Source organism: Gambusia affinis, linkage group LG23, assembly GCF_019740435.1.
Source record: "Gambusia affinis linkage group LG23, SWU_Gaff_1.0, whole genome shotgun sequence".
Classification (NCBI taxonomy): Eukaryota; Metazoa; Chordata; class Actinopteri; order Cyprinodontiformes; family Poeciliidae; genus Gambusia; species Gambusia affinis.
Genome location: NC_057890.1, coordinates 8,629,609 through 8,646,946, shown reverse-complemented (window position 1 = coordinate 8,646,946; position 17,338 = coordinate 8,629,609). Strand labels below are relative to the sequence as shown.

General features: G+C 38.5%; 1 protein-coding gene across 6 annotated transcripts in view; it reads left to right on the top strand.

Moving 5' to 3' along the window:
- Positions 1 to 17,338, top strand: part of pphln1 (periphilin 1) — a 77,018-nt gene that overhangs the window by 58,233 nt on the left and 1,447 nt on the right. For 2 of the 6 annotated variants that reach the window (XM_044108631.1, XM_044108632.1), the window contains 10 exons: positions 82 to 125; positions 2,047 to 2,111; positions 2,297 to 2,509; positions 2,728 to 2,789; positions 3,520 to 3,636; positions 3,922 to 4,100; positions 4,654 to 4,737; positions 5,584 to 5,619; positions 6,610 to 6,665; positions 11,853 to 11,990. In XM_044108631.1, coding sequence (XP_043964566.1) covers position 125; positions 2,047 to 2,111; positions 2,297 to 2,509; positions 2,728 to 2,789; positions 3,520 to 3,636; positions 3,922 to 4,100; positions 4,654 to 4,737; positions 5,584 to 5,619; positions 6,610 to 6,665; positions 11,853 to 11,990 — 951 coding nt within the window. In that variant the 5' untranslated portion in view covers positions 82 to 124. The remainder of the gene's footprint in view (positions 1 to 81; positions 126 to 2,046; positions 2,112 to 2,296; positions 2,510 to 2,727; positions 2,790 to 3,519; positions 3,637 to 3,921; positions 4,101 to 4,653; positions 4,738 to 5,583; positions 5,620 to 6,609; positions 6,666 to 11,852; positions 11,991 to 17,338) is intronic. The other 4 variants (XM_044108633.1, XM_044108634.1, XM_044108635.1 and 1 more) reach the window with 2 other exon arrangements.

The following is a 17,338-nucleotide window of genomic DNA, read 5'->3' as shown; positions in this document are numbered from 1 at the left end:
TGTTTTCAGATAAAGATTTGTGCATGCTTTCTTCAGAAATCTTTAGCTGTTCTATTTATGCAATTGAAAATCTCTCCACAGATTGATTGAAGGTCGTATTTCCCGAAAAGCAACAAACTTGAAAAGTAAGTAACCAACCAAGCCTTTAGAGTAGAAGCAGCATTTAAGGGACAAATAAACAAAACCAGGGTTGCATTTCACAATCCCTGTTTTCTCTCACTTAATCACAATACTACTACAAACTTGTACACATGTAAATTCTACTTTATGTATTGTGTAGCAGGCTATGGAATCTGGTAACAGTACAACTGTAGGTGGGGGTGTTGTAATAAAGTTCTGTATTTTGTCATATCATTCAGAAAGTATAATATGGATTGAATACACATGGAGAGAATTTTGTCAAGTGTTTTTTTTGTACTTTTGATGATTATGGCAAACTGATAGTGAAAATCAATGTTATGTTGGAAGATTAGAATATTGTGGAGAAGTTCAATCAATCAATCAAGTTTATTTTCAGATTATTTTCCGCAGCAATGCGGTTCAAGGCGCTTTGCATATGAAAAACGGAAAGTGATAAAGAAAACACCATACAGTCAACAATTGAACAAGCATTGCATTTTGATGAGTGCCAGCACCAAAATAATACACATCAAATATGTTGCTCAGTGCTTCGTTTATTATGGTTCAAAAGCAATTTTAATCAGGTGGGTTTTTAGGCTCGATTTAAAGTAACTTCAGTTGTTTTGAAGTTTTCAGGAAGTTTGGTCCAGATTTGTGGTGCTTACAATCTCAATGTTGTTTCTCCATGTTTGGTTCTGGAGACGCAGAGCAGTCCAGAACCAGAAGACCCTGGTGGTCTGGAAGGTTGATGCAGCAAGAGCAAATCTTTAATGCACTGTGGAGCTACGTCTTTCAGTGATTTATAAAGTAACAAAATTGATTTAAAGTCTATTTAAAATAAATAATTTGTCGACTCTATACTAGAAACTCATGGCATATCCTATTTTACTCAAAACTCCTGCAAACGGTTTCTGATGGTCTCAGTGTGGGTTAGCAGGCTACACAAACATGAGGGAGACTGCTGACTTGACAGGTATCCAGAAGATAGTGTGTGGCACCATCTACAAGGAGGGTAAGCCACAAAACGTCATAGCTAAAGAAGTTGGTTGTTCAGAATGCTGTACACAAGTATATTCATAGAAAGTTGAGTGGAAGGAAAGAATGGAGATGATGGTCAAGCAAAATTCATTCTAGTGTTTGTGTAGCTTCAGAAGGTGTGAACTTAGGCTGGAGTTGGCTCAAGAGCCACTACACATAGATGAAAGCTCACTTTCTTTGTGTGAAGTGGCATCTAAACCAGATATGACAGAAGTATGTTAACTGGGATTTGGAAATAAAGAACTGAATTGCTCAAATTGGTTCAAAATCAGGTTAAAATAAATTAGCAGAGGCTGGAGAACAAGTAGACGGAGAATCCACATTGCTTGAAATCCAGAGTGGGGTTTCCACAGTCGGTTATTGGGGTTGCCATTCAGTCTGCTGGGGTTAGTCCGCTGTTTTCTAAAGTCCAGTCAATGCAGTCAATTACCATGAAGTGTTAAGGTTTCTAGGGTTGACAAGCTGACTTGCCATTCCTTACTGGTAGTGGTAGGGAATGCTACCTGAAGCTGGTTCAGACAGCATGGTGTCACCGTGCCTCACTGACCAGCGACTGGCTTGACCTGAACCTCAGAGTTTGAGGGATCTTCAAGCGGAATTTAAGAAGCACCAAGTCAACAAGGCAAATGATCTGAAGGATGATTTCAAAGCAACCTGGGTTCCTATGACACTTCAGCAGAACCACAGGCCGATCAGCTCTGCCACCGATGCAGTAAATGATCATTTTTCGCTTGTCTTGAGTAATGTCCTAATATTCGGAGCTGATGATTTATTTTCATTGTCTCTAAGCCATCGTCATCAAAATTACAAGAATTAAATGTCTGACACATTTCACTCTGTTACACATCTATGTAATGCCAATTTATTTTTATTATTGTCCTTTCACAGTGACATACAGAAGAGACAGAAGTATACGGGAGGTGTATGAAGACCGCTTTATGCAAGAAAGGCCAGTAAGTGTGTAGAGGCTTACTTTATTTATTTATTTATTTATTTATTTATTTATTTTTGCCCTTGTCATTTGGAGCACAAGTTGCAAGCTATGTTTATTCCAACAAAACAATTTTTTTAGACAACAAAAGATGTACTTAATTTTTTTTCCCCCCCAATAATTCTTACTTTCCACGCTTCTCCGTAGGGTCCGTATCCAAGGGCAGCCGGAGCCGTCGAGAGGAGAGGCCCGTTTGGCAGACCGGAGGATGAGTACGGTCGAGGCGGGTACGAATATGAAGGAGGTCCCCGTTTTTACCCGAATGGAGGCGGCCCTCGAGGTTTCCATGACGATCAGAGGGGCTACCAAGTGGAGGGCCACCACTTTCCTGAGCGCAGAGCAATCCCACCAGCACGAAGGGTATGTATAAAACGATTCCTTTGTTCATTCTTTTTTGCTTTGCCATGTCAATGTCTGCTTGGATTAAATGTTACATTATTGAGGTTGGCGATGTGCAGTCGTTCTACCTTTTAAGTATTGATGAAGATTAAATTGCATACAAACAAGACCTTAATCTACTGCATTTCTTTTTTCATTATTTGTATTTTTTGAAAAAAAAAAAAAAAAAAAATTTGTAGGAAGATTTTCCCTACAGAGTACCGAGAGAAGACCCTCATGCGGGACGATCCTTGGAGTTTGGGTAATTATGTCCCTTTTGTCTTTTTTTTTGTTTTTTTTTTTTTGCTAAAGTCTAAGATTGTTTACCAGAATTTTATGCACAATACCTGCCTTTTTTTGTATTTCTTGGAGTATTGCACAAAATGACATGGTGAACACATTTTGTAAATCTTCTGTCTAAAAACCTCATTTCTGTACCACAATGATGAGTTAGTCATGAAAATCAAAGCTTTAATATTTCATCGATCCCCAATTATTACACATTGCCTCACGTAATGGTCATGTAGTTTAGGTAACTTTAGTTTGGCGTTGAAGAATCTAAAAGTCCTTCAATTGTTCTCAATTTATCCGAGATCAAGTTGTTCAGGGCAACGGGAACAGGAGGGAACTCCAAACAATCCTTTCAGCCTCCAGCACTTTTCTATAAATAAGTTATTTATATTTTCTTCCTTTAATTTTTAACCGCAACACCTTCTATTATGTTTTTAATTTAAAAAAAATTATACTTTGTAATAACAGAGAAGATAAAAACAAATTACAAGTGAAAAAACACAGAAAAACTGTTTGCATTGTTCCTCGAACGGCGTACAATTTTAATGCTGCCGCAAATCATTTACTACTATTCAGTAGAACTGACTAGTTGAAAGAAGTCAGGATAAAAATCCAGACTTGTTTCAAAAATCATCTTAGAATTCTGCAACCACTTCTCAGTGTTTTTATTAATTCATGTAATTTATTTTTTCTCCCCTCAGTGCTCGTGCACCTCCACCTCCCAGTGTGAGAAGCCAGGGCGTTTATCCAGCTGCCAGATCGCTGCCAGAAAGCGGGGAAGACACATTAGTGCAAGCCATCCGGAACCTGGACAGAGGGTATGATGATACCTGGGAATCCGTTTCTTAGCACTGTCTCAAGCTAATGTTGGAAAGTCATTAGAGGCTGAAGTTTCAACATGTAGGATAGATAATTAAATATTTTCATCCAAAATGAAGTTCAGTACATCATAGTGAACACTAGATGGCGACTTTGCACTGCGTTTTAGAATAAATGGAACCTGGAACAGAAATTGTGGTATAAAATGAGAGCAATTTTCTAGTTCCCACTTGAAATGTTGGAATACGACTAATTTGAGACCAATTTATCTCTCATCTTTCCAGGGAGGAAAGGGATCCTTACAGGAGGAAGGCAGCCCTGTTTCCTCCCCTAAGAGAACGCTCCCCTGTCCGCCGCGACGTGGCCCGCTCCCCTCACAGTCGCTCTGGCTCCAGCGTGAGCAGCAGAGGCTACTCTCCAGACAGGGCAAAGAACCTGCCTTTTTCCACACAGCAAGGCAAGAGTATGTACAAAACATGCATTATTTTTTATATGTATATCTTAAAGCTTTTTGAAATCAGGGTTATAAGTAGCTTGAGGAGCCATTTACAATTCTTTTCAAGATATTAATAAATCTTGAACATTTTAATATTTTACAACAGTTTGTTGTCTTTTTTTTTTTGGTGATGAACCAAAACTTAAGTAGTTTCTTACTGTGAAAAGGAAAGAAAATTCAACATTGTTTTCAGATTTTATTTCAAATTCTTCGTAAAAGTATTGAAAACTGAGATTTCCTTTCTACTTCCCAGTAATTTCTTACTTTGCTCTGATATTTTGTTCTCTGGACCTCAAGCTACTAAATATTTAGTTATTGGACCAAGTCCTGCAAAAAATCCATTCAACATAAGCATGTCAAGCATTTTCATTACAGATCAAATTACATTTTCAGAAAGATTGAATACATTAAAACAAACACATTTTGTCAAAAAATTTGCCTCTATTGTTTTCCATTTCTTTTGTTTGCCTTACCTCATTCTGTGTCTTTGACTGACAATCTGGCTGATTGGCTTTTCCAGATTTGGACGGTCCAGAGAGTCACACAGGTGTTTCTGAGCACCTCTGGGGGGCGCTCTTTCCTCAGAGCGGACATGACATTTTGGGTCTGTACACCAACTCACGTGAGCGAGCTTGGACCTGGGTGATGTCCATTTTTTTTGCATCCTTATTGTGCACAAAACATGACGAGGATTGCAGCAAAGTTAAACGGATTAAAAGACATTCTGGAATCGGGACTTTTTCTGTAAACATTTAAAATTGAGACACCAGCCCAGAAACTTCAACTGTTTTTCACTCTAGTCTATTTTTCACCCAGGTCTTAAGCAAGTTATCTCATGAGTTTTAAATATACAATAACCTAGTGGGGGTAATCATTAATTAGAACAAGGAAGTCACCTCATCTTGTTGTGAGGTACATTAGCACATTTCATTGTTCCTACTCATTGGCTGTCGCTGTTACAATAGTTTTAATTATAGTAGAATTAGATTTTTTTCAAATATTTTCTTTTTTGACAAAATTCACTCATTTTACCCACTGACAAATCAAATACACAAAAACACATGAAAGTGCTAAGGTATCTCTTTATGTGCTGCATGATTTTTTTCTTATTTTATTTAATTTTTTTTTGTTGCCTTCAAACCTTTAACTTTCCAATTTCCTCTGAGAGCTGATGCTATCCTGTGCTTTTCATCTCACCTTGAGCTTTTCCATTGTGAAATAAGTATTTGATTAGTATAGGTGCTTTCTTTTACATTGCTGAACAATAATGGTGTGTTTTGGTAATGATTTAACTGGTAGGGGGTGCATGATAAAATGGCCTTAAGGCGGAGAAACGTGACTAAACCTTCCATTAAAGGGACCGGCTCATAGTTTTGTGGGGGGGTTTTATGTTGGATTCCCCCAAGTATCATCCTCGGCTTAGTGATTTTATGGTTTGGTCTTCCTGCAGGGTACGAAGAAACTTGTACTGAGTCCAAGATTATTGGTAAGTAAAGTTCAGTCTTGTTGTTGGTGACCAACTTGACCTGGACTTTTATTAAAAGTTTTACTGATGTAAAATGCAAATGCAAGGAATCCCAGCTAAGCAGTTTAATTCTGCTTTCTCAACTCTTTATTGTTTGAGGTTAGAGGATATGGCTCCAGTGCCGTGCAATAGGATTTTTGCACCTTGGAACTTCTCCTCGTTTTATTTTACAGATACACAAATCCCAGGATATCTCATTGGGATTTTTTTTGTGTTAGACAAACACAAAGTCTCCTATGATTGGCCTGGACTTTACTCCATCCTAGTTCAAGCTTCACTGACCTGAGAAGCATCACCACATCTCAATGCTGCCACCGCCTTGTTTCACAGCTACTGTGTTCAAGGTGCGCTGCATCGTTGGGTTTTCCACCACACATGGTTTTAAATGCATGTCACACAGTTCAATGAATGGAAAATGAAACGGTTAAGTCCGAGTAACTTGAGTTGACAGAAAGAGTTTCTAACGTGTCCTGCAGGAAGTCTTTCTCCTCATTTCTGTCGTCCCGTCAGTCGGGGCTCGTAAAGATGCCACCAGCTCATGCTCAGGGGAAGTAGTGGGAAGAAGGTGCAGAGTACCTGATGGATATTCCTGAAGCCGGTGTTTCCACTGGCGTATTTTTATGTTGCTTTTCTGGGCGCCAAGGTTTTACCTTAGTTTTTTAATTGACCCAGAAAACTTAAATTATTCAAATGGGAGAAAAGAAAGAAAGACCATATTAAAGAGCTCGACTGGTGATCACAATTAACGCGTTGCTGTGTTTTAGCTTCGAACGCTACACTCCTTTTTCTTGTTCTCCAGTTCCATCGTAGAATCCCGGCTTCTCATCACTTTTTTTCAACCACTTTCCTGAATCTCCTTTTTCTGATGGATAATGTTTCATGTTTGCAGCCGTTTTAAAGCTCAATGTATCAGTTCTTTGTTCTTTCTTCTTTCTTTTCCTATAATTACAGACAAAATTCCTGGCTTGTCACGAGAAGGCTCCCCACAGAGTGCGACATCAAACAAGGTGAGCAACAAAGAAACGTCTGCTTAAATTTAAAGATATTTCGAGAGAATTGGAGCATAAGAACCCTTCGTGTTTCTAACAAACAACCAACTTGGGTTTAAATTTGCTTATGCAAAACAACTTTATTAATTGGTCGCCCTGCTCTCTGCCTTCGACGCCGTCCGGCAGGGTGCATCTGGAACTTCTTAAATCCCATCCTCGCTGTCGGTGGTTCAGTCCCACCGAAGCATGCTAATGGCTTTTAAAGCAGCGTTCAGCCGCAGCATAAAAAGCCATCAGGCCTGCACTGTGTTTATCTGTGGTATAAGCAGACTTCAGTCAGATGGACTGATAACGGTAAAGGAAAGTGGCTCAAGTGTTGACCAAGTTTTGAAAAACTACTTTTAGTGTACAGCTCCTCCCCAAATTGTAAATAGTAGTTTGTTTTGCTCATGTCATCCATCTTCAGCTGCGCAGAGGAGGGTAAATAAGATCAGATGTGATTGTGATTAGAGAGCTGTGTGTATGTGTGTGTGTGTGTGTGTGTGCGCAGCAGAGGCCACCCAGAAGCAAGGGGTTAAGTCAGTAGCCCGAGTCATAACTTTATCACATGATCTTGACCGCAAAGACAGAGGAGTCCCAACAGAGCTCATTAAGACGTGTTTATGCTGTTTACACTGAACAATCGTTTCCTTATTCAGATCAAGAGTGTCTGTTGGACGTTAAGTTTTCTTTCAGACGTTGATGTGCAACACAAATCTCGCAAGCAGCGTTCGGACTTGAATTTGTGAGGCTTCTGTATTTTCCGCCTCATTCAGATCTTGACCAAAAAATTTAAATGCTCTGAAAGAATTGCTTGCTAATCACTTCAGTGTTTATTCCTGTAATACATAGGCTAAATAGGTTGTTCAGTGTTAGAATTGAACAATTTTTGCTACCAAAATGTTATTCTGTGAATCAATATTGGTCTTCTGTTTTTTTTTTTTTTGTTTTTGTTTTTTTTAGGAGTACTTGACTTTTATTTTTAACCAAATTAGAAGGGAATTAAATTACTTGTACACAGAGTTTATGCAGAAATAGTTTTTGCTGAAATTATCTGGTTGACAAACAGAAATTGGCATATGATAAAAGTGTGATGTGCATTTGTGTTAAGCCCACTTTACTTGCATACCACTAAATAAAATTAGCAAGTATAAACTTCACTATCATTTAATCTCAGCAGATCCAGTTCTTTGCAGAGTTTCAGAGGCTTGTTAGAGAACATTAGTGAACTAACGGCATCATGGGTCAGAGAAAGCAGTGAAGGTTAAAGCAAGGTTAAATTAACAACAACATTATCTCAAGCTGCAGATATTGTAAAATCTCTCATTATCCCAAAATAAAAATGGTATGGCACAACTGCAAACCAACACTGACAAGGCCGGGCAAAAAAGCAGCCAAGAAGTTCATGTTTAAAACTGCAGAGATGAACGGCTCAGGTGGAAAAATCTGTTGATGAATAATGATACGTGAAAGAATTTTATGCGCAGAAGCGCTCAAACTATTCCATTTACTGTTTGCATCCCACTGTGATCTTCTCCTTGTAGCTTTTGTAGTGGAAATTTTAGCAAAACACTTAAATGCTGTTCTAAAATGAAATGCAATTATTCAGAGAGGAAAACTTTTGTGTAATTGTGCTTCATCTCAAAAAGAAGTGCATTTTTTTTCAGCGTTCCCAACTACTTTGACTATAGCAGAGTGTTGTTAATAGGTTATGAACAACATGTAGATGGTTTAAATGTCTGCATCACTAGAGTAACAGAATTACACATTTTTCAAACATCTCAATTAAGCAATATTCTATGTACGGTAGAAGAAAAAATAAAATCATTATACAAGTAAAAATAAACACACATCTGCAATGGAGACCCATACTGGTTGGCCTTTAGTCACTTAATTTCTTTTTGACGTTCCTAAAACATTATCCCAAACTGCTTTTGTAGCGCCGACCTCATTTCTCTAAAGTGAAGCAGAGAGCAGTTGACTTGCAGCATTTTACAAGTCTGTGGTGAGTTTACTTTAATCAAAAAATCCAATGAAACGGTTATATTATGGTCACAATGGTGTTGTGGTTTCACTGAACCAGTTCAGAAGAGGTCTGGTCTACCACAGCCACAATCAAAAGCTGCTTTTTTTCCTTTTTGGGACAAAGAGAGAGAGTTTTAAAAACTGAGGACTGTGTGCGTTTTGTAAGAATGTATTTAGTTGGAAGTATAAAAAGCTGGGTAACAAACGAGTTGTTGCAAGATACAAACATGTCTTTGTCTGACTCATGTCCTGTTCAATCAATGCTGTGATAAAAGTTTGTTAGTGTCCCACCTCTCCACAGACACACACACACACACACACACACACACGTGGTTCTGCTGGGTTTGATCTGTGCTGCGGTGCATTGTTGATCTGTTTCTGGGGCACATGCCCATAACCTTGGCCGAGATGTACGCCTTTTGCTGTGCACATTCAGTAAAGCTTGTTCTAATAGATTGGGTCACTGCCTGCTGTGGCTGTTCCACACACACACACACACACACACACACACACACACACACACACGCACACACGCGCACCCACACGCGTGCACATAGGCAGGCTTTCTGGAGCCATCTCTGACTGAAGAGACCAAAGAGGAGGGTAACTATAGAGCACCTCCACCTCTGGCTGTGAGCCAGGGTGGTCTATGGGTGGAGAGCTAGATTTGGAACAAAGGAAAGGTCACCAGGAGGTTCATCTCTGCACAAAAATCCTCTTTGTTGCCATTTCATATTTGACCACGTAAAATAACAAGATACGTGGATTCTTGCGTCATGCAGAAGTGTTCTTAGCCTTTGAACCTTTTTTATTTATTTATTTTATTTATTTTATTTTTTTTTATTTCACAATCAGAAATGAACTTCAGTGCTATTTTTGGGGGGGTAGGCCAATGGAAATCTGTGCTGACGTGAAGATGAATTAAAAGGATGAATTGTTTTTCACTGTTTCAGAAATAAAGAACTGAACTGCTGTGTGTGTTTCTGCAAACTATTAGCCACTATTTAACCACCTTTTCTGCAATTAAAGCTGCAAGTTTTACAGGGTAACTGAGTTTTGCCCATTTTTGAAATCTTTGTTCATTCTTTGTTGTAAAATGTCTCTAGCTGAGTCCAACCGGATAGAGAGAGTCTGAACCCGTGTTGGAAGCTTTCCACAGATTCCATCATGTTTCATGGTGGGGAAGCTGTGTTCAGGGTGAAGGTTTGTCCTCTAATATGATCAGTGCAGCTATTTTCCACAGCAAACTCTAAACAGGATGTTTTACCGCTTATTTTTCCAACAATGGTTTCTCTGGACGTTTAGTTTGTTCCATTGCCAAACTCTCCCGCATTTTCTCCAGACCCCTTTGCTGCTTCTCTGATTTATGCTCCCCTTGTCTGGTTTTGGTGGGCGGCCTCGTCTTGGTGGGTTTAGAGTTGTGCCATATTCTGTCCGTTTTTGGGAGATGGATTGATTCTGTGTGACATGTTCAAAGCCGAGGGTATCGTTTCATAACCAAACGCTGCGTTGAACTTCACCGCAGCGGAATCAATGATTTGTCTGCTGTGTTTCTTCTTCATGACAATGTTTGTTCACTGATGTCTTCTGAAAAGCCTCTGAGGCCTTCACAGAATGTCTCCATTTCTACTGAGATTAAATTAACAGGACTTAAAAAAACAGTGCTGAATAGGTTGCGCTGGATTTTATTTCAGGGTATTTTAGGAAAGGGGGCTGAAAATGAAATGCCACTTTTTTTCAAAAGGTTTATTTGTCTGTTTTCACTTCACAACCACTTCATGTTGATCTTTTACATAAAACTAAAATTGAAGGAAGTTGGTGGTTAAAATTGGGGAAAAGTTTGTTTCCACATTTGCAAGGTATCTTATGCTTTTTCTGTTTCATTTCAGTTTGAAGCAACAGCTTCTGCATTGAAGCAATTATTCCTACAATATCAACTTATTGTAAAGCCCTACTTTCTCAGTCAGTACTAGTGCTTGGAGAGTCTCATATTTGGAAAATCCCTGGCAATGGCAGCAATATATCTCCGATGAATGCAAACTATTAGAACATTGGAAACATAAATCTTAATAAAATTTTAGACCATGCAGGCATTTATGTTTGTCTAGAAAAGTAAGCAAAAAAAAAAAATCTTGGAATGAAAATGTCTTTTTGTGTTTTTTGTGTCGCAGCCTGTTACATATACTCTAAAAATGACCACATTCACATTATTCCCTCATATGTGGGGAAAAAATAAGCTTTGACTTGAGAGCAGCGCTAGTTGAGCTTTTTTTTTCCCAGCCACTTAAAATAAGGCTCCGTTATGGTTGCTTTTATTATTAACTCGAGCAAAGGAGGCCAAAGCCTGACAAATGTGATCTTTCATACGTGCACAAGCGTGTACGCAGGACTTCTCCCTGGAGCTACGCTCGGCAGTGAATAGGAAGGAATAATTGGATGATTCCTTATGAGTTGTGCTTTTCATTTTTAGACCGCAGCCGGACTTGATGCTCCGTCGCTTGTAATGTCTTTACTCCAACTTCTAGGAATGAAAGATGACTTGGTCCGCTGCCCGTTTCCCCTGGATGAATGAGCAAACTTTAGTCCTGGTTGGGCAGTTCTGCTCCTTGCCCGTCAAACTCTCGTAGAATCAGGAAATGAGCAGAAATGCGTCCTAATTTACGCACAATTTCCAGTCTGCTCATTAGAAGGCTTGATTTTGTTGTGATGCTTCCCAATTTCTGAAGTTCCCGTCCAAAACCTGACAAGCCAATGAGTAGAAACCGCTTGAGTATTATTAGATTAGCTTTGATACATTATGAAAACACCAGCAGGAATCCTAATGTTCCCTTTTGTTTTTATTTCTAGATGTAGTTCAGAGTTGAGCTTACTCATTTGTCATCAGTGACTCCGACTTTTCATGTCGGAAAAACTGCTGTAGAGCTAAGTTTGACCTTTTTACTATACTTCATCAACTTCGGCTTCCTATGAAAGAAGTAACAGTCGGTCAGGTCCTGGTGATCCACTGATACCGGGCATTGGGTTACTGACCCACATTCCAACTCTTCCTTTGGTTCAAAATCATTTTTAATCTGCTTTTCAGTTTCTTAGCTTCCTTTAAAGCCAGGATTCACTTAAAGCTCTCTTCTCCTCTCCCTACAGGAGGAAAGTAATCCTCCAGAGGCAGAAAAGGAGGAACCAGTCGTGGCTCCGGTCACTGAAGACGGCAAAAAGTCTACAGAGAACCTAGAAGAGAGGCGAACCATGGCCATCGCAGCCAAAGCCAAGGAGATAGAAAAGGTACTCATAGTGCAATGAATCTACTCAGAACTAGTGATCTGCCATTTTCAAATATCACAGTTTAATTTACTGTGCTGCACTAGAGAGGTACTGCGATAAAAGCATTTACTTTGCACCGATAAGGTTAATGAGTCTTTTCAGGATATTTTTAGAGCTAACCTAAATCATTTCGATCTGATTTGCAAATGAAAATAATACTACTTAGGATAAACTAAAACAAAAAATAACACTGCTGATATTCTGCTAATTCTGTGTAGAAACTCAAGATTACACTTTGAGATTCTGTGATTTGATTTTGCTGCAAACGCTGCTATAATGTTCTGAAGCTCAGATTTATAAATTTTTTCTTTTCTATTTTCGCTTCTTATAAAAGTGTCGCATTGTGTTATAGCTCTAGTAACGGTTCTGACATGGGTGCAACTGAACAAAGTTTGGGACTAGCTGTAAACGCACAATAAACGCAAAGGATATCCGTTTAACGGAGCTTGCAGCACTTCAGGCTAAAGGTTCCAGACCTGCTCACTTGTCTGATGAAGGCCGTTCCCGGACCAGTGAACGCTACCGTTGGTTTACTTGAAACCATTAAATCCTGAGCTAACTCTGCCCTGGAGGACACATTTCACTCTCTCACGTCGAGCTGCGCCAGCGAGCCTGCAGCTTTGTTGCAGTGTTGTTGCTGACGCCGCGGCTTCCCTCCTGCTTTACAGCCCAACTGTTTAGTCCTTATGGTCTCATTCTAACTCGCACTATAGGCCACTTTAATTGCCTCCTCTCCCTGGTAAGCAAGATAATCTCGCATTGGAAGATTTTGCGCGGAGAAAAATGAACCCAAAGCAGAGAGTTCTTTAGCACGTTTCAATGTGTCATTATGGTATCTTGATCAAATATTTCTATACCGATACATGTGGCCGACTCTGTAGGTCAGAATTTTCATTTTAATGCAACATTAAAATGTTGCATTAAAGAATGTGAATGTTTCAGAATGTGTCCTGCTTTATGTTATCGGAGTTTTTTGTTAAATAACATTCTGGGGGGGAGAAAAATGGAGGAGCCTGGGGAGGGAATTAATTATTTACTTAGTGGTTGTTTTTGTTTTTTTGCTTCTGCAACTCCAGCTTTTTGTTCTGTCGTTGCTCTCTGAAGCTTTTATGATTTCCAGATTTTGAAGGTTGTTTTTCATAAGAGAGCAGACTGTTGGGACATAATCCTGCCAGACAAAAGTAATTTAATCAACATTTTTCATAGAGTATACATCTCTACTGCTTTCTTTCTTTTCCTCTTAGTTAGTGAATTAATTTTAGAACAGTTGGTGCTTCTGTACACCAACTAGAACCTAAAAGCTGCTTTCACACCGACTTTGCACCAGCAGCTATAAAACGTCTGAGAGCACTCGTCAGGTTCGCTGGCCATAATTTGCCATCATCCCTTTAACGCGCAGGTAAACTCACTTAGTTTATTTTACGCTGTAATAACACAATTATCCTTTTGCAGTGAGTCAAAGCAGTATTCCTCCTCACATGACGAGTGTGGGCCACATGTTTGGCTTTCTGCTCCCCGTTTTGATTTAGTGCCCTCACACACACAAACACACAGAATCAAGCAGCTCCTAAAAACACTCGGCGACCGTCTGACTTCGAAACCTTAACGGGTCGCCTCAGTCTTGGAGCTGGCTTGATCTGAAACTCGGCCAAAGTGGTTGGAGTGAGTGACAAGGCATGCAGGCTGTAAAAGGGTTAGTTTTACTCCTCACTGCGCAGGCTGTGGAACAAAGGCAGTTTTATATCGTTGGGTTAGGAGTATAAATAGATTTGGCCGCAGAGGAACTGTTGAAGTGTTTTGTCTGTTTTTGTTAAAAAGATTGCAGAGCTGGATGGGGATGGTAGTCCTGTTTTTTTTCAGTCTGTCTTAATCTACATTCTTTGATGAAGGGGAGATACAAACACACAAGCTAAAAAGTCAGTAAAAAGGTGCTGTAAAGATGAGAACTTCATCTATGTATGAAGTGCTCTATAGAGAGCATAAGGCTAATGTTGCCAATTGTAATAGTTACACTTATGCTAACTTTAAACTGATTGCTGTTGTAAATTTAGATACAGTTATGTCAATATTTTTTATACTGCGCATGTGTCCGGCAGCAATAGAAAACCTTACTATTGTGTGATAAATGTTGGATTGTATTGAAATTAATTCTAATTCTGCAAATTTTTCTTGCAACTTTTTAAACATACATTTTCCCCCTTAGTTGTTTTTTTTTTTTTTATTCTAACTTTACCAGAACTTTCACATTAAATATGGATATGTTTTACAGTAATCTTGTCTTGATTTTTGGATGACTTGAAGAGTGTAAATACACAAGAACTCTTAAGAAAGACGCTCTAATTCTGTCGAGAACTGCTTCATTTTTTCCTGATTGGATAACCGGATGGATTGTAGGAAGTGGGACTCATTTTCAGCACATTGTTTTTTTTTGTTGTTTTTTTAGGAACAGCTTCTTCCTGTATTCATAGAAGCCGCTGTCCGCACACTGATTGAACGCATCCTGTGAGAATAGTATAAATAGTTAGCTGCTGAGTGAGACAATCAGACGTTGCATGAATAACATCCCAGCTCATGTTATACATACACAAGGTGTGTATGAAACACACCCAGTTTAAAGGACATGGTGTGTTTGATTTGTGTCACCCTCTGGTTTGGAAAATGTATCCTGATGACCAGCGTACGTTTCCTCTGAAGTGATTGATGTGACTGTTTCTTCCTATTGTTAAAGTAAATCATTTAAAAACCAACACCACTTTTTGTCCCCTCCCTCTGCAAGTATTTGTAGAAGGTTGGGACTTATTGGGTCCAGGTCGTATTAAACAAAACAGCTTAATACGAACCTGAAACACTTGTAATTTTTTTTTTGGGGGGGTAATTTTGTTTCAACATTTAAAATGGTCTAGCCAAAGCCCTGACTTCAACCAGTAAGAAGTTTATTTACTATTCTTTGGTTCCTTCCACAAATAAAAACAGAAATTTGCTAATGGCTAAAATAACTTTGTGGTTTCTTCGCAATATGCTAAGGGATGTTTCACCAAAATACTAGGAGGGAGCTGTATATACATTTTTTCAACCTTCAGATATAATTTTGATCTTGAAAGGATGAAAGAGAAATCCACAGTACCTGTAAACTAATACAACCAGTGTTCACTTTTTAAAAATCCCACGTTTTCCCACAAGGCTTCTTACACAGTCTAAGAGAAATCTTTAAATTCTAGACTTCATCATTCCACTAACTGAAGGATGCAAATAATAACTTCTGGTAAATAACAGAGGTTGTCTGACCATCAGATTACTACTGTACTTTTATCCTATATTTGCTGCAGCAAAACATGCGTTTAAATCAAACTCATTGATTTATTTACTTCTTTTTAGCTCTTGAGTTACACACACAGTCTCTACTGTAGACAAGGATGGAATTTTGAAATGGAAATAGTGAGAATTCATTGTTGTACCTAATCTGTGCGGGGAAGAGAAACAAATTTTTATTTAATTTGCGCCCATAATTTCTTTTAACATTTTCATGAAAAGGCTTATAACACACCCTTTTTATTTTTATTATTTTGCAGATTATCACTTTTAATGTACTAATAGGTCATAAATATTGACCTGTGAGCCTTTAGGTTTTGTCCAGCTCTCGCTAACGTTCCACTCATCATAGAATATATTACAGATACTTTGTTCTGTTTGCCGGTGACATGTTTTACTTTTTAAAGCCTATTCTATAGTGAGAAATAGATCAACCCTGTTTGACAGCAGCAGATCTTTGTTCTGGAACTCTCTTCTCTTGCGAGCATGCGTTGTGTTCTAGGAACGACTTGAAAATCTATAAATAAGTTGGTGAGTCAGAGCGCGCCGCAGTGCAGAAGCCGCTGTTGGGGAACGACTAAAAGTCTGTCTTGCCTGGCCTAATGTACAACACACAGCCTGATGGGCACAAACTTGTGTTTATGCATTTTTACATGAACTGTGTTTGTGAATCAGCCCTCTAGCTCATTTACTTGTATAACATCATCAGTGTCTGAATTAATTTTGCTCTGACTCAAGAAAAAGAAAACTCTACGATAGATGAGACGGACTAGCTAAGTAAATGTGTCACGTTGTGAAATGGTGTCAGTTTCTTTGGCCCATAAATGCAATTATTTAATCTGGAATAACCTGTTGGCACACGGGAACGCTTATATGTTGGAAAATTGCAACATATATTCATACATGTTGATGTATGAATATATTTTATTTTATTTTTCACATTTTGTCAGTTATAGCCAATGTTTCTTCTGGAATGTGTTTCAGTCAGACTGGATGGAGTGTATTTTAGATATTATATTTTAGATATTATTATTTTTGTTTGTTTTTCTGCCCATCTTTCTGCAGATTCTTATATTTTCTATGCAGTTTTAAACTGTGTAGCTTTTGCTACTTTCCAGGTGTGGATCTGTTGGGTAAGGACCTGTTTGGCCTCTAGACGACTTTAAATTCAGACTCATGGTTCTTTTATCTGCTCGAAAATGCCATCAAAGAACACTAACAAAACTTGCTATTTGCTAGGGATTTACAAAAATAAAATAATTTAAGTCCGCAAACTATTTTAAAATATTGGTTTTCAGTCTAAAAAAGTCCATTCCTGAATTGACAAGTTCAGAAGTTTTCTAATAAAGCTGTTCTAACTACAGATGCTACAAAACTGTTGGACAGCCCTATAATACACTCTGAAAATTAGAACACAAGTTTACCATTGTGTTTTGTTTGTTTGTTTGAACCTACAGACAATAAGACTTAACTAATATTAAAACAGCTTTAAACATTGATCCCCAAAATGACTTAAAAATAAAATACAAAAAATAAAAAAATCTGGAAAGTGAATGTGCAAAAGTATTGATTTGGTTGGGTTTTTGACTGAGCGATTTTTTATTTTTATTTTATTTTTTTAAATCTATATGAATAATTCCATTGTTCCTCTGGCTGTGTGTCTTGACCAATCCAGCTGGGTGTTAAATCTCAGCTGCGGTCTAAAGTCTTCTGCAGCATCTAAAAACGTTTTGCTTTCGGGATTGTCCTCCATTTTGCCATCAACTCTGGACAGCTTCCTGCTACAGAAAGACATCGTATTTCACTCTGGGGTAATGTCCTTTTTAATAAAACCTTCACACAGCTGCTAAATTTATTCTGAGATTAAATTGCACACTGACCCTTTGCTACATCCCACTAAAGTAGTTTGTGGTTGTAGTTTGTTCAAATGTGAAAAGTTGTAAACAGATTAATGCTTTTCCAACGCAGCGTTTATGTTTTACCACTCAAAACTCGTGTAG